The sequence below is a fragment of the Lycorma delicatula genome, chromosome 3, assembly GCF_047948215.1.
Source record: "Lycorma delicatula isolate Av1 chromosome 3, ASM4794821v1, whole genome shotgun sequence".
NCBI classification, from domain to species: domain Eukaryota; kingdom Metazoa; phylum Arthropoda; class Insecta; order Hemiptera; family Fulgoridae; genus Lycorma; species Lycorma delicatula.
This window is the reverse complement of record NC_134457.1, coordinates 49,386,641-49,408,938: the sequence shown is the minus strand read 5'-3', so window position 1 is coordinate 49,408,938 and position 22,298 is coordinate 49,386,641. Positions and strand designations below refer to the sequence as shown.

At 29.0% G+C, this 22,298-nt stretch overlaps 2 protein-coding genes across 3 annotated transcripts in view; one reads left to right on the top strand and one right to left on the bottom strand.

Moving 5' to 3' along the window:
• Positions 1-22,298, top strand: part of LOC142321578 (uncharacterized) — a 36,954-nt gene that overhangs the window by 3,684 nt on the left and 10,972 nt on the right. The window lies entirely within an intron of this gene.
• The window catches only part of LOC142321579 (uncharacterized), a 63,944-nt gene continuing 51,581 nt past the window's right edge, over positions 9,936-22,298 (bottom strand). For both annotated transcript variants that reach the window (XM_075359786.1, XM_075359785.1), the window contains 2 exons: positions 17,414-17,607; positions 9,936-10,424 (listed from right to left, as the gene is read on the bottom strand). In XM_075359786.1, coding sequence (XP_075215901.1) covers positions 10,098-10,424; positions 17,414-17,422 — 336 coding nt within the window. In that variant the 5' untranslated portion in view covers positions 17,423-17,607 and the 3' untranslated portion in view covers positions 9,936-10,097. The remainder of the gene's footprint in view (positions 10,425-17,413; positions 17,608-22,298) is intronic.

Sequence of the window (22,298 nt, the reverse complement as noted above, 5' to 3'; positions counted from 1 at the left end):
TCGCGTTAAAAAACTCCGTATTCGTATCGATAATTAGCTTAAAATCACCAAAGATACCATATGAATAGTGTCTTTTATTTGTTAGTAACATACATTGATTAAATTAATCTTGTAGAATCTATTTATAAAAATTAATTAAAAATTTGGGGATATCCAAGGGGCTATTGCTAGTATTAAATCATCGCAAACATATGTTCCTCTTATGATTTTACAATTACCACCAACAATTTTAGTCATAATCTCACACGCGGGAATTTCCGCGTGTGAGATTTCATTCTTATTCGCTAAATTTGTGCGTTGGCTTTATTATTATAAAAATTCAATTAATTCAATTCAATTTGTTTCTTTATTACATCAGAAGATCTCTTGAAAGCTACCATCAATAAATGAGATTAAATCTATCGTTGTAGAAACGATACGCGAAAAAAATGACAAAATAAAAGTACTTTTTAAAACATACTGTATTTTATAGTTCAACCGGTTTAGTGTAATTAAACGCGAAATAATCTGTTTTTTAATAAATTTATTGCATTTTCTCTACCACTTACATTTAATTACGTTAAAGAATCCTTATCCCTGAAAATATTGCTGTTTATTGTAAAAATTTGATGGAAAAATTAAATTATGATTTAAATTTTTATGTGCAAGTTGAGTGTTTTATCTCGTAATCTTTCTGCAGTACTTTCTTTCAAGTTCTCACAATTTCAATCGCAGTTGAGCATTATCGTTTTGATATTCCTTAAAATTTTTGATGAAATACTCTTTTATAATTTTATAACATCTTTCATAGAAATCGTTGGAGATCCAACAAGCTAGATTTAAAAATAATTCCTTCCTTAAATAAGTACCAGAAATAATCAAGTCTAATGGGTTTGTACCCTTTGACAGAATATTTTTTTATTGTCCACTTTATACAGAATATTTTGGGGGTGAAGATCTTCACCACCAAATTTATTAACAAGCCGGCCTCCGTGGCGCGAGTGGTAGCGTCTCGGCCTTTGACCCGGAGGTCCCGGGTTCGAATCCCGGTCAGGCATGGCATTTTTCACACACGCTACAAATCATTCATCTCATCCTCTGTACAGTAATGCTTGACTGCGGCCCCGGAGGTTAAAAAAAAAAATGTATTAACAAAGTGCTCAATTTTTAGATTTAAGATTTCTAATTTTTAGATTCTTTAGTACGATACATACCATCCTTTAAATTGTTTCCCACCAGTTTGACACAATTTTGTTACATTAAAAAAACTCCGTATTTGTATCGATAATTAGTTTTAAATCACCAAAGATACCATATGAATAGTTATCTTTTATTTGCTAGTAACATACATTGATTAAACTAATCTTGTAGAATCTATTGAAAACTAATCTATGTAGAATCTCGGGCGCTACACCCGCGTGAATGAAATACGGTATGCACGCGCGCTTTAGTTAGAATCATTGGATTAAATAAAAAATATTAAATTTAAATAAAATGATAAATATTTTATTTTAAGTTGTGTATGTTTGTGTGTGTAAGCCGTGCATTAGAAAAAAGCCGCGTGACGGGAACTCCTACAACTGCGTTGTCAGCTTTTTTTGTTAGATATTAAACACCAATTTGAAAACTGGTTCTGACTTCCTTAAGGAAAATCCTCATCCAACTCCATAATTACGTGAGGCATTTGGGTGTATCCAGCTGAACTACATATTGTTAAACTAATCGCTCTCAAAACGGCATTCATGAAGGTAAAAATAAATAACTAATCTGCTATTCTTGACCGCTCCTATACGGCTTCTGATAAATATTTTACTCTGTGAATAACGTTAATTTTAAAAAAAAAATTATAATTTTAATAAGTCGGTTAAATTGATGTAGATAATAGTTTGTTTGTTTTCTCCAACCAGTTTTCCTACTACTGCCAGGTCTGGGGGTGTGTGTGTGTGTGTGTGTGTGTGTGTGTGTGTACAGGCAAATGCAATTTCTTCTACCGGCTTGCCAGGCCTGACGTAGCTCCAATGTAAGAGTACGTGTACAGGTAAGTATGTAGTTTGGAACAGAGTCAGGTCGACTACTACTGAGACAAGTAGGTAATTGAAACCCAACCATTAAAAAACACCGGTATCTAGTCTAGCATTCAAATCCATGTATAAAAAACCAACTGCCTTTACAACTTGAACCTTAAAACTTCAAAAATCAACTGATTTTGCGGTAACGAATTTAACCACTAGACTAACCCAGCGGGTTATGTAGATAATATTACTTAAAATAAAAAACAAAATTTTAATACAATTTAGCTCTTTAAACCTGGAGAATTTTATTTCGAAAGAGTAATTTCCAAAGTGTAAAAAGGCGATACGATATTTTACGCGCGCGCGCGCGCGCGCACACACACACACACACACACACACACACACACACACACACCACATATATATATATATAGCTCCAGGTGAAACTTGGTGTAAGAACCAGTAAATAAATAAATTTATTCCTCAAATTAATTAGATATTTTAAAAAAATATTTTATATAAACGCAGATAAGCAAGAAGAGTAGTTTAATCAAAAGAAGTTATTTAAAATCTAGAAATCACTAAAGATGTGCTTGATTAAAAATAATGATGTTGAATTACCATATTCTTCCACTTTCAAGAAGCCTATATTATCTACCCATTAACCAGTTAAAAATATAACTACAGAATAAAAGTAACATCACCCACTCACTCATGACCATTACTCAGCGAAGTTCAAGTTCACGACCGGAGATATTTTTAAACATTAAACATATCTAATTTTGTATTTTACCGATAGAAATCAAGCTACTATTTTTATAAGTACTGACTGTTATATAATTTTCATGAATAATGAGAAAAATAAAATAAGGTGTTTTATATTCCCAAGGTAAAATAAACCATTTAAAAACCGATGACTTTTTATTTATTTTTATGACTGTATTATTTTAAAAGTTTCCTCATCGACAAACAGGTTTAAATATTTTCGCATACTGAAATAGATCTAAGTTATTTGATTATTAAAAGAATTTAATAAAGCATTATATTACATTATTTTCTGAAATTAATTTGATATTTTCAGGAATTAAAAAATAAAAAAACTAAAAGAAGTAAAATAAAATTATTATTTTTATTTGATTATAATACTTTCATTGCCACTCTAAAATTATGATTATATTCTATTATCTGTGAAGTCATCATCATTTTCATTGCTTTCGTCATTATTTAAACGAATGAATGACTTAGTGATTAAGGTCATTGTTTATTACGTATATTTAGAATCGTGAATAAAGAGAGAAGATAACTATTATAGCAGTTTCAGTTTGTGGTTAAGGACATTGTTCTATTATCATTAATAAAGTGACACCTGATTTGTATCTTGAGCGATTATCCTATACAAAATGAATAACAATAATACTGTATTATTAAGGACACGCAATATTTATTCAACTGTATTAAATGAAATCCACAAAACACAAAGTTTTGAAATCAGTCGAAATCACTATGAGCAGTTTGGGGTTCCCAAAATAAAAGTTTTAGTCTCCACATAACTCCAAACGTGCTCGCATTTGTGCGCGTGCACTTGTACATAAAACAGTGAAGCGAAAATAGCAAAGGGAACAAAATTAAAGTCAGTGCATCGTTCTGTTTTAGATCAGAAAAATATAATTATTCCTTTACATTAATGTTAGTCTTTTTTATGGTTTTGTTTCTTGTAACGTACCTGAGGTACATAAGTATCAGTCAAGAGTTGCTTTTTCTGGAAGTGGTGATTTTCACTATACCGTCGAGTCCCATGTGCATTATATTAAATACATACTAATTTTTTTCCGCTGTTCTGAAATTTACTCTATTATATATGACAACGATACAGAATTTATTCCAGTCCAGTTTATAAAATTTTTAATACAGATATGGTATCAAAACCTACACGTATATCGGTGTCAAAAAAGATCATATCGGGGTGTCAGAAAAAGAACCCTGAAAAGAATTCTGGGGTTTCAAGAATTAATATGGTTTTTATTTATGCTATCTTGAAGCGACGACAATTAAGTTTAAGTTTACACATTCTCCGTCAGATGGCAACTGTGTTAGATTGGTGCACAGGCGAAAGCTTCTATAAGCCTGGGCTTCAGTATCGTGGCGTTATCATCTGGCACGGTGCGTGTACTGTTCGCAGGAACATTTTCTGATGAAGCTACATTTCATGGCCGTAATAGTCGAGAATTTGGCTTAGAAAATCCATACAAATAGGTGGAATTCGTCCGCAATTGTCCGAAAGTGTATGTCTGTTATGGTATCATGCATAATCGAATTTTTGGATAATTTTTTCTACGAGCACATTATTACTGGCATAGTGTACTCGGATATGTTAGAGAACTTTATGTTACCCTCAGATTGAAAATATGAAGGGCCCAATTTTTCAGTAGGATGGACCCCTTCCATATCATACAGAAGTTGTGCCGACTGGGCTCAACGTCAGGTTACCAGAGGGCCGGACAGGCAGAGAAGTTTCCATCTCTTGGCCGTTGCGAAGTCTCGATTTGTCGCAGATGGATTTCTTCTTTTGGGAATAATTAAAAGACGTCGTATACAAAGAAAAAACCACAAGAAGTGGTTTTTTCTTGATATACGAACAAAAAAGAAATTTTCCCAGAATTTGCCTGGGAAAATTTCTTTAATTATCCGTCTAGTAGCAATATTTACCCATTCCTGACGTGTTCTATATAGCGTATTATTATGTACGTATGAAAATACAAGATGTTATTTAATTTATTTATAATACACATGTGATAGTCTTAACAGTAATATAATTAATATACAAATTTATTAATACATTAATTCTTAATTTATTCGAAACCGGAATTGACCCAAGAAAGAAAACTCAGTAATAAAATCATCAATCACTATTTATTAAATGCTAAACGTGTTACATAGATTTGTCTGACCGAATCGTATCATATAATTCAAACTGTCAAAAAATCAATAAAATGGGGTCGTTAAGTAGTTGTGAAATAACTATTAATAATATACAACGGACCAAAAAACAAAATGAAGAGTGAGAAATAAAAAATGGAGATCACGAAGTCATAAAATGTAGTTTACAGTTTGTAATGTTGTAATGTTAACAATTTGTAAATGTTTTACAGTTTGTAGTAACTTAATAAAGAAACTAAAATTATTGTTGACTCACAAAATAGTATAATCATTTACCACTGTGATCGCATGATCCCGATGCAACATTTGTAATGAAAAAGTCTTAAAACGTTATGGGCAAAATCATGCGATGAAATACCGTATATGAATGACATGAAAGTCATGTTCATGTTGTAATATAAAAAAAATAGATGTTCAAATAGTTTTTAAACGCTTTTTAGTTATTAAAAAGTTAGTAATTTGTTTTGTTTAATATTAAATTGTTTTTTTATGATTAAAAGTTTTTACTGACTGATAATTTAACTTTTTTTGTGTGTTCAAAATTTTTCCAACAAACGAGCAATTTTCCAAAAAAGCCTAATTTGAAGTCCTACAGGTATAATCCATGTAAACAATTTTTATAAGTTGATTTTCAATAGTTAACTTTCTTTCACATTATTTTTCTTTTTCTAAGACCATCGTAGTAGGATACCTATGCCCATGTGCACTAGTATGAGGCAGTTTTTTGAACTGTTACTTGTTTAATAATAATTATTAGTAATGATTGTAATGACAAAAATTGAGGAACGAAGACAAATCCAGTCATTTTTTTTTAAATTTTTTATTTAATACACAAGCAAATAAAATTAATCAGGATACAACCGTGTTCTTATCTTTGGTCGCATTTTATGATTGCTATTTTCTTCATTAAAAATTACGTCTATAATCTGTATCAAATAATCGTCATTTACAGTAACTCCACCGTTAATTCTGGCTGATCGTATAATATTTTCTCTTGCTACCAATTAAGAGAATTTCAATGTGTTGAAATTATTTCAACACATTGCCGATTACCAATCTGATGAGAAACAACAAGCCTAGGACGATTTGTCCATATACCTTGGTTATACGAGTATAAAGATGTTCACTTTCGCCTCGGTCTTCTTTGTCGACCCATCTAGTATCGTTCTCCTTAGATACGAGTAATACGCAAACTGAGTTTTTACGATTTTCTGAAGTTATCGGTAAAAGGACAACTTCAGGAGCGATATCCTGTCTCAAACTTCTCACGCCAGTCTCTTTTCTGTTGACTGAGATAAGTCTTCTCAGACGACTACTTCTCAACCGTTCTCTTTCTTAAGAGCTGGTACGCATTTTTTCCTGTTTTTATTAAAATTTATTGCAGAATCATCTGCAATATGTCATTGAATGTGGCGACATCTGTCGTCAGATGAAGGTGGCGAAGTGCCGATAAGTCCCCCAAAGTCCTTTTGCTTGGCGTCAGACATGGAACAAAGTTAAGCGGCCTTATGCACTATCGTTTGGGATCGGATTATCGCATGACTTCGGAGAGGTCATTTGCCTTTCCATTTCACTTCAGGTAGAGGAATTACTTAAGAACTTTCTTCTGAATGGCGGCGTTGTCATTATCGGTGGTATGAGTACCATCGATAGGTTGCCAGCGCAGCTCCCCAACATTGCGACAATGACCGAAAGGTTCGGCCATAAAGTGACAGGGTTTTGGTAACCACTACCCTGAATACATAGACTCTTTCCCCGGTTTGACTTTGGTATTCAAAGCAGTAAAATTACAAGGACCTCGGCTACCTACATCAACAACAGTTTTATAGATTTACCAAAAGATAATTTTCAATCCTTTTGTGCAGATTATGGTGTTACAGATTGCAATTAGCATCATCTACTAATGAAAACATACTAGATAATTATTACTTTTACTCTTAAAAATTATCTAGTAACAAAGTTAGTAGATAACTAAATAAATCTATTGTCATCTATTATCAAGGTTAGACAGAAAACAAAGTTATTACTTTTCCAACTAGTTTCTACAGGTTTGGAAAGTAATAACAAAATAACTTTGATGAAATGTTTAACAGTTTTCTTATTATTTTTCATATGATCTTCTTTCTAACTGGTATTTAAAAGAGAAAGAATTAAACATAATTAGAAAAATGCATGGATTACTGAAGGTATAGAAAAATCAAATATTTTCAGAATTTTTGAAAAATTTCAAAATAGTCTTTTCTATAGTATCATATGCTAAAATATTATATTATGATGATTTGATTTAGAATCAAACTATAAATCTAAACTATGTGAGCATTTATCAAAAGTGAAAGCAAATATAGAAATAATATGTCAGATAACTTCACCAAAATTCAAAATTAGGTATCTTCAGCTATCTTATCTTCTAATCGAATAGAAGAACAATTTAAAAAATTCTTTCCCAGTATTTTAGGCTATAATGCTGATTCATTTCAAAAAGGCCATTCATCTTAAAGGTTATTAATGGATTTTTATTTCCCGTTGATACCCAGGAAGATGAAACTTGTTTTTTCAATATAAAGGGTAAGCATTCAGTATAGTTGCCCCACTGAATCTACAAGCTTGTGACGTCACGTGCTGACATCTCATTATATTATTGTTTTCCAAAATATTATTTTTGCGCGTAATTATTATTTTTATTTCATTTTTTGATTTACAAACAATACGGACGTCCAAACAATACATTTATGTTATTGTGTGTTCAATTCTTTCCACTTCAGTAGATTATATGTATAGAAATGCTCAATCTTGTAAATAATAACAATTCCTTAACCAATGACTAATGCTCTGATTGGTATTATGTACAGGTCTATAAAAATTTATACATGCATTTAGAAATAATGACTTTCATTACGATTATATTTAGATCCATTATTCATAGTACAGAATGTGTGTATACATTAGTCCACTTTATATCGTGTTCAATGAAGATATTCGGATAGCGTTTTTGTGCGGTCATATTATTCTATAATTTCTCATTGTTTTTCGCAAATTTTTTGTAATATATTAATTTTTGTTTTATATTTGTTTGTGTGTTATTAGTGCGGTTTGTTATGGCAAAATTTAAATCCATAGTTAAGAAAAAAAAACTTAGGAATCAAGCAAGTGAAATTATCCATAATGTTTATGATTTTATGAAAAAAGAAGCTCTAAAAGTAGGTAAATTAACTGATGACAAACATATAATAGGCATTCAAAAACTTAGAAGAGAAAAAAAAGACATGATTCTACAATCAACATCCCAATCGTGTTCTTTCAGCATGCCAAAAAAGTATAAACGATGTTTGAAACCTGTCAGTGAACTGGACAGTTTTGATTTAGGTGTAGTTAAAATAACAGTTAATGAATTTCATTCAAAGAAGAATGAATTACTTACTTTAAAAAAGATCAGGCAAGAACCTCAGTCATCTATTGATTTTAAAGGCAGTGAATCAACTTGAGAGAGTTAGGTTTGAAAGAGTAAGAGTTTAAATGACGTAAAACTGAAAATAACAGAAAACTTTTAATTGAGAAATCCGATACCAGGTGGAAGAGAATTAATATTTGCAGGCAATGGCTAAGTACAGACAAAGCAGTGCTATAGTTGTTTATTTGGATGAAATGTACGTTTTAAGTTCACATTGTTCGATAAAGTCGTGGTCTGATGGTATTGTTGACGGACTTCATGTGCTGATTAATAAAGATAAATGTTTAATAGTAATTCATGCTGGAGGAGAAATCAGTTTTATTCTGAAACATTACTAACTTGCAAAGTCAGTTCGAAAAGTGGCGACTGCCATGGCAACATGAATAAAGACAATTTCATGTAATGGGAGTGTGAAAAATTTATTCCAAATCTTCCACCAATGTCAGTAGTAGTCTTTGATAAAGCTCCTTATCACAATACAATTATTGATAAAGCACCAAATTGTAACTTCAGAAGAAAATATATGATTGATTGGCTGGAGAAACCCCATATTTCGTATACTTAAAAAATGCTGAAACCACATTTATATGAATTAATAAAGTTACATAAAACTAAAGTACAAAAATATCACTTGGATGAACTTTTGAAAAAAACATGGGCATCGTGTTCTTAGACTCCCACCATATTATCCTGATTTGAATCCGATTGAGATGGTATGGTCAGCTATAAAAAGACGTGTGGCGAATCATAACACAACATTTTCTTTCACAAATGTTGAAAAATTAACAGAAAAAATTAATTCCATGAATGAAGATGACTGGAAATTCTATTGTGAAAAAGTAAAAAATATTGAAAAAGAGTATGAAAAATTAATATAATGCATAAATAAATAGATCACTTAAGCAAGAATGAAGACTGTAATTTACCAAAGATGTTATTTGAATATAAATTTGGAAAAGAGGGTATCAAACAATTTAGTGGTGTGGTTGTTAGAACAGATCAGGGAACCTAATCCTTAAAAGTAAAGAACAAATAAATATTGATTTATTTGGTGATTGAGGTGAAAAGTTCAGTATTACTTAAATTTTTGCAGAAAATTGATATTTTTATGTTAAAAATACCTATTAGTACATAGAACTGACGAAAAGTAATTTTGGATTAAGTTCCTTGAATTAAATATCTGAGTAGCTAAAATAATTTATTTAGTATATCTTTGCATTGTTAATGGTAACAATGTACAGTCCTAACAGATAACAGAATAACAATATATTGCTTAACTTGAAGTAAAAATAAGAGATATGTAAGATTAGTTAGTGAAGAATAGAATCAATATGTTTCAATTCACTATCATCTAGTAATAATTTTTTTTTAAACTATCTATTTAAATTACTAGTAATATTTTCTTATTTAATGCTAATGGTTAGCATTCTCAATAAGTTATATGAATTCCTTCAATCAATATAACATCATCAAGCAGGATGAAAAAAGGACAAGGTACAAAATGTAATTATTTACATAAGTGTCATTCAGAAAAAAATGTGTTGAGTAAAGAGAACAACTTATCTCTTTATGATTATTTTATTTTTATAAAGCAAATTCTTTGTAACATAACTTCCAAATTTATAATTTTTTCAGTATTTAGACATAATGTTTATTTAGGCTGTAACATGATTCATTCCTATATATTTCTTCAGTTTCATTCATTTTGTTGTTTTAAGAAATCATTTTCCCCATCCACTGCCATAACTACTACCTCCACGACCACCACCACCACCTCCTGCTGATGGTGGAAGGTAACTGCCACTCGGACTACCGCCTCCAAATCCACCTCCGTTTTGGCCATAACCTCTGGCTCCTGCCCCTCCGCCATTTCTTCCTCCATATTTCCCTCCTGCTCCACCACCAAAACCAGACCCACCTCCAAAACCAGAAGGTCCACTCCCACCATAACCACCTGCACCACCTCCTCTTCCTCCACCAAGACCTCCTGGTAATGGTTCTGACAATACCATAACTGCAAGCACAATTACTACTACTGCAACTGAAATCTGCAACAAATAAGTAATTGTTATAGACATTTTCCTGTAATAAGTAGAAAAACTTTCTTCTACATGGTAGAGGGAGGCATCATCACTTTTCACTTGCATCACTCACTCAAAAAGTATTATAATTTTAATTTCTGAGAAGTGGAATCAATTAAGCTGAGTATTTTATACCCTTTTTGAGATTATGATGGTGTGTGAGGGTTTGTATAGGCAAGCCATGCAACTCTCATAAGTACCATTAACTGAATCACTATGTGTGTAAACTGTTAATACAGAAATTAATTTACAATGTGGAATTTATTATTGCAAATGATGAACAATAATGTTGACTACATTTTCAGCTAATGGACTGACTGTATAAGACTAGGTTTACTAAAAAATAACTAACTTAAGTAAAAGGGCAAAGGAATACTAAGATTAAGAGTTAATGAATCCAGGTCTCTCATATGAAGAAAGATTTTCTTATAGCATTTGTAAAAAAACATCATATCAGGAGCAACAGAAACAGTTCTTCTTCTATTTATAAATAGAACATAGATCTCTAAAAGGCAGAAAAAAACAATTCCTTTAGATTCCAAACTCATATTTGTGATAACAAATAACTAAGCTTGTTATTATCACTCTTGTCAATCAAATGTCCAAAGAGATTATGTATTGAGCAGGAGAAACTCATGACAATCAGAAAGAGTATCATATTCATTAAGTAAAATAAAAATGTATTGTTATAGTAAACTAAATTATTGAGTCACGTGTAATATAATCCATAAAAATTAGAAATGAATTAATAATAATAGTAATAGATGCTCACTTTTTATATTACACTGATTAATTGTACTGCATCACTTTCACTTCATAATTATTGTAAGTTAATTAAAAAATAAATAATAAATATGTAGAATTAATAAACTTTACATTGTTTTTAAACTAACAGCACATCAGATACTTTTTAAAGTATTAATTGTAATTTTTTTTATTTGGGTGTTACCTATAAATCAAACACTGTATTCAAATGCTACATTTGTATTTATTTTGTTAATAAAATAAATACTTGAAAATAGAAAAGAAAACAGACTATTTTCAGGGTGTAATTTGTTAATTTGTAACTTTTTAAAAGTAGTATATGATCATAACCAGAATAAATTATATCTGAAACTTTTTTAAAGAAGCATCTAATGGAAAATTTATTTTAAATGAAAAGAAACAACAAATATAATGATAGAGTTGTCATTGTTAATTACTGGAAAAAATTAATATTGTTAGATTTATTAATTTATAAATAATAACATGGTTAGGAAGTGTTACAAGAACATAATAAACAATGATGCACAGAACTCTTTATAAAGAGACAGTACAGCAAAAGAGAAAAAGCACAGAATATTAGCAGATACTAGATCAGATTCTGGAAAATAAGAGAAAAATGAGTGGGTAATGGTAGGAAGCTATGAAAGAGGCCATGGTCCACTAAAACCTTTTGAGTTTCAGATAAGAAGAAGATAATAATAAAACGTTTAGTTTATTGAGCCTGCTTGCTTGTTTTATTTACATTCTGAAATTTTAAAAATCAGTTACAGAACACATAAGAGTGGGAAGTTAGATAATATTTCATTAAAATTTTAATATAACAAAATTTCCAAATGAGAAATGCTTTAATTTATTTTTTTCCAGCATATTTATCTATTTATTATATCTTTATTTTTTTGGAAATTGTACATGAATATCCAACTTGCAGTCACTTACGAGAGATGAATTATTGAATATATATTTAAATACAGAATCTCCCAAGAAGTTACTGTAAAATTTTATTTTATTTAATATTTATAATTCAGTTATAAATCTGAATGGGATATACATAGACTTATACTTAAATTAAAAAGTTTCAAGCGATACAGGTTCTATTTGAATTGCTACAGTATTATTAAAGCAAGTAAGCAAGTATTTAATACAATCAGTGCATAATAACTATTCAGACACCCTGCATGTATGTTTCAATGGATTCTAGCGATTATTTATTCATTCATATAGTAACAACAAGCTGACTAATAATTACTGATGGAAGATAATGTATTTCATAACATCTGAAAAATCCCATGCCTGCCTAGAATTCACACTCAGAACCTCCTGATCAAAGGCAAAGCTACTATGCCATGGAGATTGACAATATTAAAAAATATTGGTTAAATAGAATTCTAAATCATGGTTTTGAGTAGATTTCATACAACAGTTATTATTTAAGAACCTCTTTTCTTAAATAAGTTAACAAAATGTTTGAATGTAAAAAAAGAGAGGTAAACATAATTTTTTTATTTAATCTGACTGGAAAAATGGCACAATTTACATTAATTAATATTTAATTTAAAAAGTAAACAAATTATAATAAAACAAAAAAAAAAATAGGCACTTTCCTTTTTTGTAATTTAAATCACAAAGTTTATTATTGCTTTAATTAGAATAAACTTCTAATTAGATTAATAATTAATAATTTTGTGTATAATATTACCTCATCAAGTGCAATTATAAAATTATATTAACTCCCCGAGGTGATGTGTTTGACTTAATTATTACATCAAAACCATTTATAAAAAAATATTCAAATTACTGACGTCAACAATAAATTAGGTTGACTACAAAAATAAAATCAGTCTTACAACATACTATATTAGTTAGTTTGCACTTAATAAGTATATGAAATTATTAATTTCCTTTTTCCTTACTTTCATTTTTGTTTTTTTTTTCTCTTTTAGTCATTCACATCAGTAATATAATAAGTAGTATTCATTTTTTAATCTATTCAGTGGTATTGCAATGAATTTTAATAATTACTATTATAATCATTACCAGATTTTATATCTGTTATTGCTCTATTCTCAGAACTTCAGATTTTAACATAATTATCAGTAAATAAATAATTTCTAACTACATTAATAATTATATATTTATATTAAATTTTAAAAATACTTTATAGAAAACTTATTGTGCATACCACACATATACTGGTTTTTATTTATGGAATACACATTTAATTTTCATTTACTTCTAATATTTTAATTAAATTTAAGTATATTACCGATGAAAAAAATACATTGGCCTAGCTGATCTATATGTAGTATAGATCAGCTAGACAAAAGGAGTTAAATTTTTTAAAAAGATATTAATTTAAAAATGACTTTTTATAAATTCATAGAATCTTTTTAGAGGTGTGATACTCTAAGGTGTGATATCTCAATACGCTGACAAAAGAACCACATATCAGCTTCAAAAAGATCTTCTAGTACAACTAAAAGTATTTAAATGTGAAAAGAGTGAGATAAGTATAATTTTTTATCAAATCCAATTGGCAAAATTTTGTAATTACTATAAGTATAATGTTTACCTTATGCTAAATTTTATGTATGTACTTAATGCTAAATTTTTTCATAGACAACAAAATAAACCTGGGGTGATATGAATAGAATTTCTCATTCTCTTTAATTTTTTTTCATTAATGAAGATGAGAAACAATATAGCCAGATCACTCATAGAATAATCTTTTAGGTTACAAATTTCAGCAAGTCAGATTCAAACCTAAAACCTCTTTGAATTAAAAAACCGCTAATTTATTACTTAAATACACAGCTCTACAGTTTTGTATAACATATAATATGTATTTATTAATCTTGTTGAACATATTATTGTAAAAATTTAATAATAAGGCACATTTTTTAATAAATATTATATCAGAGATGAATACACAAAAAAAAACACATGAAGTCTTATATCAGAAATCAAATCGAGAACTATCTAGGAATATGTTACACGAGTACAGAGCATTGGTTTTGATCGATCAATTAATTTAAATGATATTCCAAAAGTCCTCAAATATTTAGAGAAACTTTCTTAATTTCAGAGCCTTAAGCAGTTGTATCCCTTTTTTGTATGATGAGAAAACCTGCAGCTTCTTACATCTGTGGATGATTAGGCCAGGATGTTGTAAATTAGGACCCAATAATATTAATGTGGCCGAGGACAATATCAAGGAGCTTAAAGCATAAATTAGAGTTGGTGTTAAAGTATAAATGGTTTATTTTGAATTATCAACTTCTAACACTTTGAATTATTAACTTTCTACATGGGAAGTGTTACAGTAATCAACAGTGTATTTGGATTATGCCTAAGAAGTAAGAAACTACTATTATTCTAAAAAATGTGTTTCTATTCTTAAATATGTGCAAATTAATTATAATGAGGCAATTTTTATTAAATTATTTTTGTTTTAAGCACATTCTTTAACAATAAAAAAAATTTTAAGAAAATGCAAAATTTTTTTAAGGAAAATCATCCACCTTTTTTCAACTCATTTGCTTCAGCTTCAAGTCTTAAATTATTCTTTTTGTTACCAATTTTGTCAAACTTTAACTTATTTTACATATTTAAAAAAAAAATTCATTACTGTAGATGTAATAAAAACAATCCATTCCCACACTGATTATGAAGGAACTGAATAACAACACCTTTGCAAGGTTTTTTCCATGTATTTAGAAAATAAGTAATTTTTTACACTTACTTTTTTTAAAAAAAGTTTAAATAATTTTTATAATTCAGTTCTGTGAATAACTACAGCTTGGTTTTTACATAAAATTGTTTCTTTAAGTGCTGAAAAAAGTAAATAAATTTAATAATATTATTTAGAATTTTAAACTTTTTTATGAAGATAAACATAGATTTACAAATTATTTGTTTTGTTTTTAATATGTTTAAAAAAGTATTATTTAGCAAAGAAAATCATTACAAATAGCATTAATCTTCGTAGTTTTATGTTAGCTTTATTTAAAATAATAGATCTGGTATAACATTTCAAATAACCATTCAAAATCAATTTACATAATAGACTGTTTTACTTAGATTTTATTTCTAACTCGATCATAAATGCTCTGATATGTTTGTCGACTCATTTTTCACATTCATTTTAAAAGTTTTCAAAAGAGATTATATTTTTCAACCTTGTAAATGTTGATTACACTATTAATAATTTATTGATATGAAAGTAAAAATACTTATACTAATATTTTAAAATAGTTAATATGTGTTAGTAGATGGTATTATTATTATTATTGTTATATGTCTATATGCAATCATCAATCAAAAGGCTTATTTAGCTTCCCAAAACTGTTATTATTAGCTATTAATAGCTGTTATATAAAGCCTAGATAAATCTAGAGAGGTGTACTAGCCAAATTTTATTGAATTGATAGAACCTTTTCACATTTGAAATAATTGTTACTAACAAAAGAATTATTCATTAACCAAATAAAGATACAATATATGAATTAATGTACCTACTATGTCATGAGTAACATTATTCAAAAAAATTAATGTATCATTGATTAACTTATTGTTTATTAATTGTTTTATTGTAAAAAGAAAGAAAAGATGAAGCAAGACTATTTAACACATACAAGCTCAATTTGGAATATAAATTGATGTATATAGAAACTATAAAACAGAACCACAGATACTTATAAATATAATAAGTAAAAGATTAAAACTGGAAGTAATCTAAAGAATTAAAAAAATAATAAAAAAGTAAATTAAGATTGAGTCATAAGAAAAAATAAATAAATTGAAACATAAATATGAATTTTTTATAAGTAAACTAATGCATGTAAAACAAATTAATTAAAAAGAACAAGAAAAGAAAAAGTAGGAAAAAAATAAAAATAACTTCAAAAACTAATAATATGTAATGGAGGGGTAGATGTCCATAAACAAACTGTAGATTAAAACTTTGTTTAGATGTACTTACATAATCATAATTGTGAGGTATAAAATGGGAAATTAGATTTTTTTATGTTTTCCAATGACTTTAATCTAAAATTTTTCTTGTTTTTCAGTGACTCATAATCTATGATAGTTATTTTCAACTTTCTAAGATGTCCTTTGTAAGATGCTGAATGATTTTTTAAACTATCAATCCAAAAATTTGTTATTAGAAATTCAGCTGATTTTTTAACAACAATCCATTCTTGATGTTAAAATTAGCTTTTACTTATCTATAGTTTTATTTTGATTTTACTAGAAAAAATCATGATAAAGATTAAGTTTATCCAATAGAGAGTAACCATTCTAGTAAACCTCTTTTTAAATAACTGGTTAAAACATTGAAGTAATGGTTTATAATGATTATTATTAAAATAAAATTATAGATTAATTTTCTTCTGTGAATTAAAAGTTATAAAACAAAAAAGTAATATGGTGTTGTAGGAATACTGATGATAAATCGACTAATCTAAAAAGCTTTTTACATAAAGCGATAAGTTTGTATTAAGCTTGCTATTTTCATATATTAACAGATGGTTTTTGTTACTTGTAATGATTATATATATATATATATATATATAACATATATTTCCACATATTAGATGCCCTTCAAAAAACTAGTTCATAGTGACTGTCCAAAATGAAAGCCCTATGTGCTGAATCGGTCAGGAACTTTTAAAGTACTCTTTAATAATTGGTACTATGTTACTCCTCTGAGGTATGACTATAGTCAGCAGTTATGTGCTTGCCTTTCCATAAAGAAAATTAACACATTGTGATCTAGTAATACTATTGGTTCCGTAGTTTAATCTTCCAGCCACAGTTTTTTGTCAAGGATCAATTAAAGGCACATCCTGGCCTGGTGAACTTAATATATAACACATCTACAAATACATCAAACTTTATATATAAAGACACAGCTTATTACATTACATTTTATTCATAAAATAATAAGTTAGTTCTGCACCCGATAAATAATTATATTTCAGTATTATATATGTATTATTTTATTTATGTGCATGTATATATTTATATACCTTACACAGTAGTATTTAGCTCTCATACAAAGCTGGGAAATCACTGGAAGGTTGAACTAGAACATAAGTTATAAACAGTTCCTATTCAAGTTATAATTATTAATATTATTGTTATAATAAATCTAACTTTACTTAATGTAGTATTTTAAAATGTATACTTACTGTCTTCATATTTGGTTTTCTTATGAACTCTACTTCTTTACTGGAGGTGTACAGGTTGCCTGTGGAAGACAATGAAGCGATGATGATGATGATGTTGGGATATTTGGTAGATTATGACTTCGTAGTCGAAGCGGTTGATTTTATATACTAATTCATTCCCTAATCTTACCCCAGTCTAAATGTTTTGTGAATAACTGGGTAAGGATCACACAAAAGATAAAAAGAATAATGCGTACAAAAGAAAAGAAAATTAAATATAAATTGAATTAATATATAAATAAAATATTATATTATATAAAATGTACCAAGGACTTGACAGTCACTGCTACTCTCAATGTATTATGTTACAACATTAAAATTTTGTCAGCTTTAATTATTACAATCACGAAATACTTTTATTTATATTAATATTAATGTTGTATTTTGTTATTATTATTAAGCATTGAAATTATTATTTAATATATAATGGATGATTTTTGTTCGATAAAAAAAGTGTTAAAAAGAAGCGAACGATCATTAATGTCAGTCATCATCAAGGTTCTCAATTTCTATTGAGTCTGTTCTCTTATAATAACTGTTTTATACACACATACTATGTATTTGCTATTTTTATTTATATGTATTTATTATTATATATCACCTTTTTATTGTATCATAGTATGTTTATTTTTTATAATATGTTCCTGTTTTATTTCTTTTATAGCATTTAACAGTTATAAAAAAATAAGCAATTCATCCATTATTCTTAATGATTTTTTTTTCTTCATAAATCATCTTATTGTTAAAACTATGTTTGTCTTTAAGCCTGCTTTTTTTATTTTTTTTTTTAGAAATTTAACAGAAATTTTTTCTTTAAAGGATTTTGTAAGATTTTTATAGTCCTTTTTGAAGCAAACAGATTAGAAAATGCCAAGAGCGTATTTTACAAATGCAGGATTACCAATCTCTTTGAAGATCACGTTAGATGCAACTTAACTTTGTTATTCATAAATGTTGATATACAGATCTTATGTATAAAATTACCTTTTACAATAAAGAAAATGACCATTTTTATGTTAAAGTATGAGTTTTGACTCCATTGTAAGTTAAGCAGACATGTTTACCTGAGGACCGGTTTGTATTGAACTTTTACGTATTTTCCTGTTTCAGAATGGATCTGCAAATTAAATGTTGTAAGAATAGATTTATTTCAAGTTCTTCGTTTTATTTTATTTTTCTAGTATTATTTATATTTAAATAATAGCTACTTTCAGTTGAACGACTTGTTCTCATTGCTTTGCTGTGTCTTATTTCATAAAATGTATCTGATTTCTTTCTGTTTTAATATTTCTTTGTTTTTGCAGATAACCTTAAAAATTATTTAATGTTATTTATTTATTTTTTATAATATAGAACATTCTATAATGGAGAACTCGAACTTAAAGGCTTTTGACAAAAAGAAGAAGTGTTCTGACTTCGGTCTCCCGATATCGGGGAAATGGAGAGCGTACAACCACAAGCCGCCGTCGACTACGGTATGGTGAGGTTAAGGGAAGCGGTTGGTTCTCTCAAAAGTGTAGTGGAGATGTTCTCTATACAATAAAAATCTATACAGCCGCTCGAGAGTATCAAGCGCGAGGGAGATAACCGGAGTTTCCGTCGATTGTCAAACCGAGGCAAGTTCTTGCGATTTAGCTGTGTCATCTCCCGTTGCGTTTCTGAATTGGAGAGAAAACACTTGACGGATACACTGTTGACAAGTCAAAACAAAATCTAAGAAGGACTATTAAGCCCCATAAAGTTCTTTTGCGAGACGATAGGCGTAAAAGATATTGGCTATTCAGATTCGTTTGGGGGTCGGACTACCGTGACTTCGGTGGTCAGACCGGGGGTTTTCGCCTTCTGTACTTCACGAGGTTCGAAACAAAATTAAACTGAAAGAAAGTGAAATGTCACATGAGGAAACATATTGGTACGATAACAAATTGCTTCTTTATCGATCCGAATGCGATTCTCACGATCCTATGTACACGCGTATTTAAATTCGGGTGGTAAAGCACTTTTAGATGAAGCCCTATCAGATCACCGGGCTCTAGTGGTTAACTCGTCATTGCAAATCAGCTGATTTCGAAGTCGAGAGTTTTAAGGTTCAAATCCTACTAAAGTTTACTTTTATACGGATTTGAATACTAGTTCTTGGATACTGGTGTTCTTTGGTGGTTGGTCTCAATTAACCACACATCTCAGGTATGGTCAACCTGAGACTGTACAAGACTACATTTCATTTACATTCATACGTATCATTCATCCTCTGAAGTAATACTTTACGATGGTTCCGGAGGCTAAACAGAAAAAAGAAAGAAAATATTAATCCCTATCATTGAATATTCTAAGGAATGATCTTGTATAAACGATAAGGAAATTATTTTTTTATCTTTGAAACTACCCCTCTCATAAATCCTTCTAATATCTCCCATGAGAGTATTTCGACTACATCTAATATAATAATCAACATTAACAACGTTGTCCCTAAAAACACAATAATTACTAATACACACTACATTGGCAGTCTAGTTAATCTTAAAATATCAAACTCTGATCCCTCCTCTCCGAAAAAATGTTAACTGCACTAGCATTAAGTTCTTCCGTATAAATATTTAATGCACAAAATAAAACAAAGAAGTTGAAATACTTCTTTCCGACCAGTCACCAGATTTTGCATGTTCTTTTTTAGAACATTATGCTGATCATCACAGAAGTCATTAATGAGCTTGGTAATTTCAAGCTTACTGAAGATTTTAGAGCGATTCATGTAGAAATGGGGGAGTCTCACTTTGTCTTTGTTAAAAAAAAATACTACCTTTTTAATAAAGTTAAATTAACTTATATTCCAGAAAGAAATTAATTCGAACGGTGTACTATTCAATGCGCTAATCTAAAATTGATATTAGTAGTAAAATATTCTAAGAAATATCAGTGAAATGTCTAAATACAATTTGTCTGATAACTTTCAGAATTATTTAAAAAATTACAAAATAGTTTATATTAAAGTTATTCGTACGCTTAAAAGATTATATTATGATAATTTTGATACCTAGTTCAAACAATAAATCTAAAACTATGTGGGCAATTATCAAAAGAAGATTTGAATATAAAACAGGTCAGATAACGTCACCAAAGGTATAAAATTAGTTATTTTTGGTTATTTCAACTGCTAATGAGGTAGAACAACAATTTAATTAAGTCTTTCCCAGTATTTTAGACAACAATAATGTTCTTCCGTTTCAAAGAAAGCCATTCACCTTGAACGGTTTTAATGAACTCTTATATCCCGTTGATAACTACGATGAAGAAAATTATTTTTTCAACATACAAAGTAAGCATTCAGTAGGCGTTGATGAAATTCTTGTCAATATTTTAAAAGGAGTCGTACATGCTCTGTATAACTGTCCCTCTTACAAATTAATTAAAAAAATCTTTCAACAACGGAGTATTTCCTAACTGCCTTAAGACTTCTGTTGTTATTCCCCTCCTTAAGAAACGTTCGGTACTTAATTCACAAAATTATAGGCCAATTTCGTTATTGTCCGTATTTTCTAAAATACTTGAACGAAATTATAAAAGGAAAGACTTTTAACATGTCTTGTAAAGCATTAAGTATTAATAAATCTTTCAGCTTGATTTTGGAAAAAGATTGTCAACTGGCAAATTCATTTCCAAGTTTTTGAAAATATTTTAAATTGAATAGTTGTCATAAGATTCCATTTTCATTTTTTTTTATCTTAATGCAGCATTCGATGTTGTTCTACATTTTTTACTAACAAAAACTTAGAGCTATGGAATCAGAGGAACTGCTTACAATTGGTTAAAATCATACTTTACCAGTCGTAAACAGTTGAAATTTCATGTTTTAATAAACATATACGTCTAAATTCATCTTGAAATGAGTCTAAAATAGACTCATTTTAGACTCATTTCAAGATGAAAAAAGCGAAATATCTTATGGGCGTTTTCTCGGTTCCTAGCCTTCCTTATTGTTTATAATGATTTGCTTCGAAATCTTGAGTCACTCATTTTAATACTCTTCGCAAACCGCATAATTCTATCTAAATCTGAAAAATTATTATTTAAAAAATCTTCAGAACTCTCCGTTAGCAGTTCTAAAACCAATTCAGTGGGTAGATTTTAACCATCTAACTTTAAACATGGATAAAACTATTGGACTCTGCTTCTCTGGCAGACGTAACACTGTAGATCGCGTGGGTAAGAATTTCTATTAATGATAACGCTAGTATTTCTGTTGCCCACGTAGTAAAATTTCTGTTCTTTCTTCTTGTTAGATGATCCTTGCGTGTTTTGTTAGATGACACGTTCTCTTGGGTCATCAAATTGATTTCTTTGGAAAAATCAAATCTTACGCTTTTGTAAGGTTTTTTTTCCCCTAATAAAATTCTAAGTTTATTTTCATTATTAAATCTTTATTATGCCTACTTTATTCCCGTTTAAAATATTAATGTCATCTTTTGGAGCTCTCTCAGAAAATCAGAATGATTATTTAACATACAAAAATACTGGGGCAGTTTCCTTTTTTTGTCCATAACATATTTACTCATTTACTCATTCCTGACGTGATCTATACAAATTATTATTATGTATCGATCAGAGTAAGATTTATTTATGAACCAAGTATCCCTTCAAATAGATAACTATAGTGGCCCAAACGGTTTAATGACCGTCTATTAAACTAAAGGTTATGGGGTTTGATCCACAGCTCGGGTTTAAATTATTCTGAAAAAATTTAACTTCCTTCTAAGGAGATAAAGATTACTGATTTAATATAAATCATCTCAACAAAAAGAAAATTTGGCCAATTACTCGTATTACAGCGTCAGCATTGACACTAACT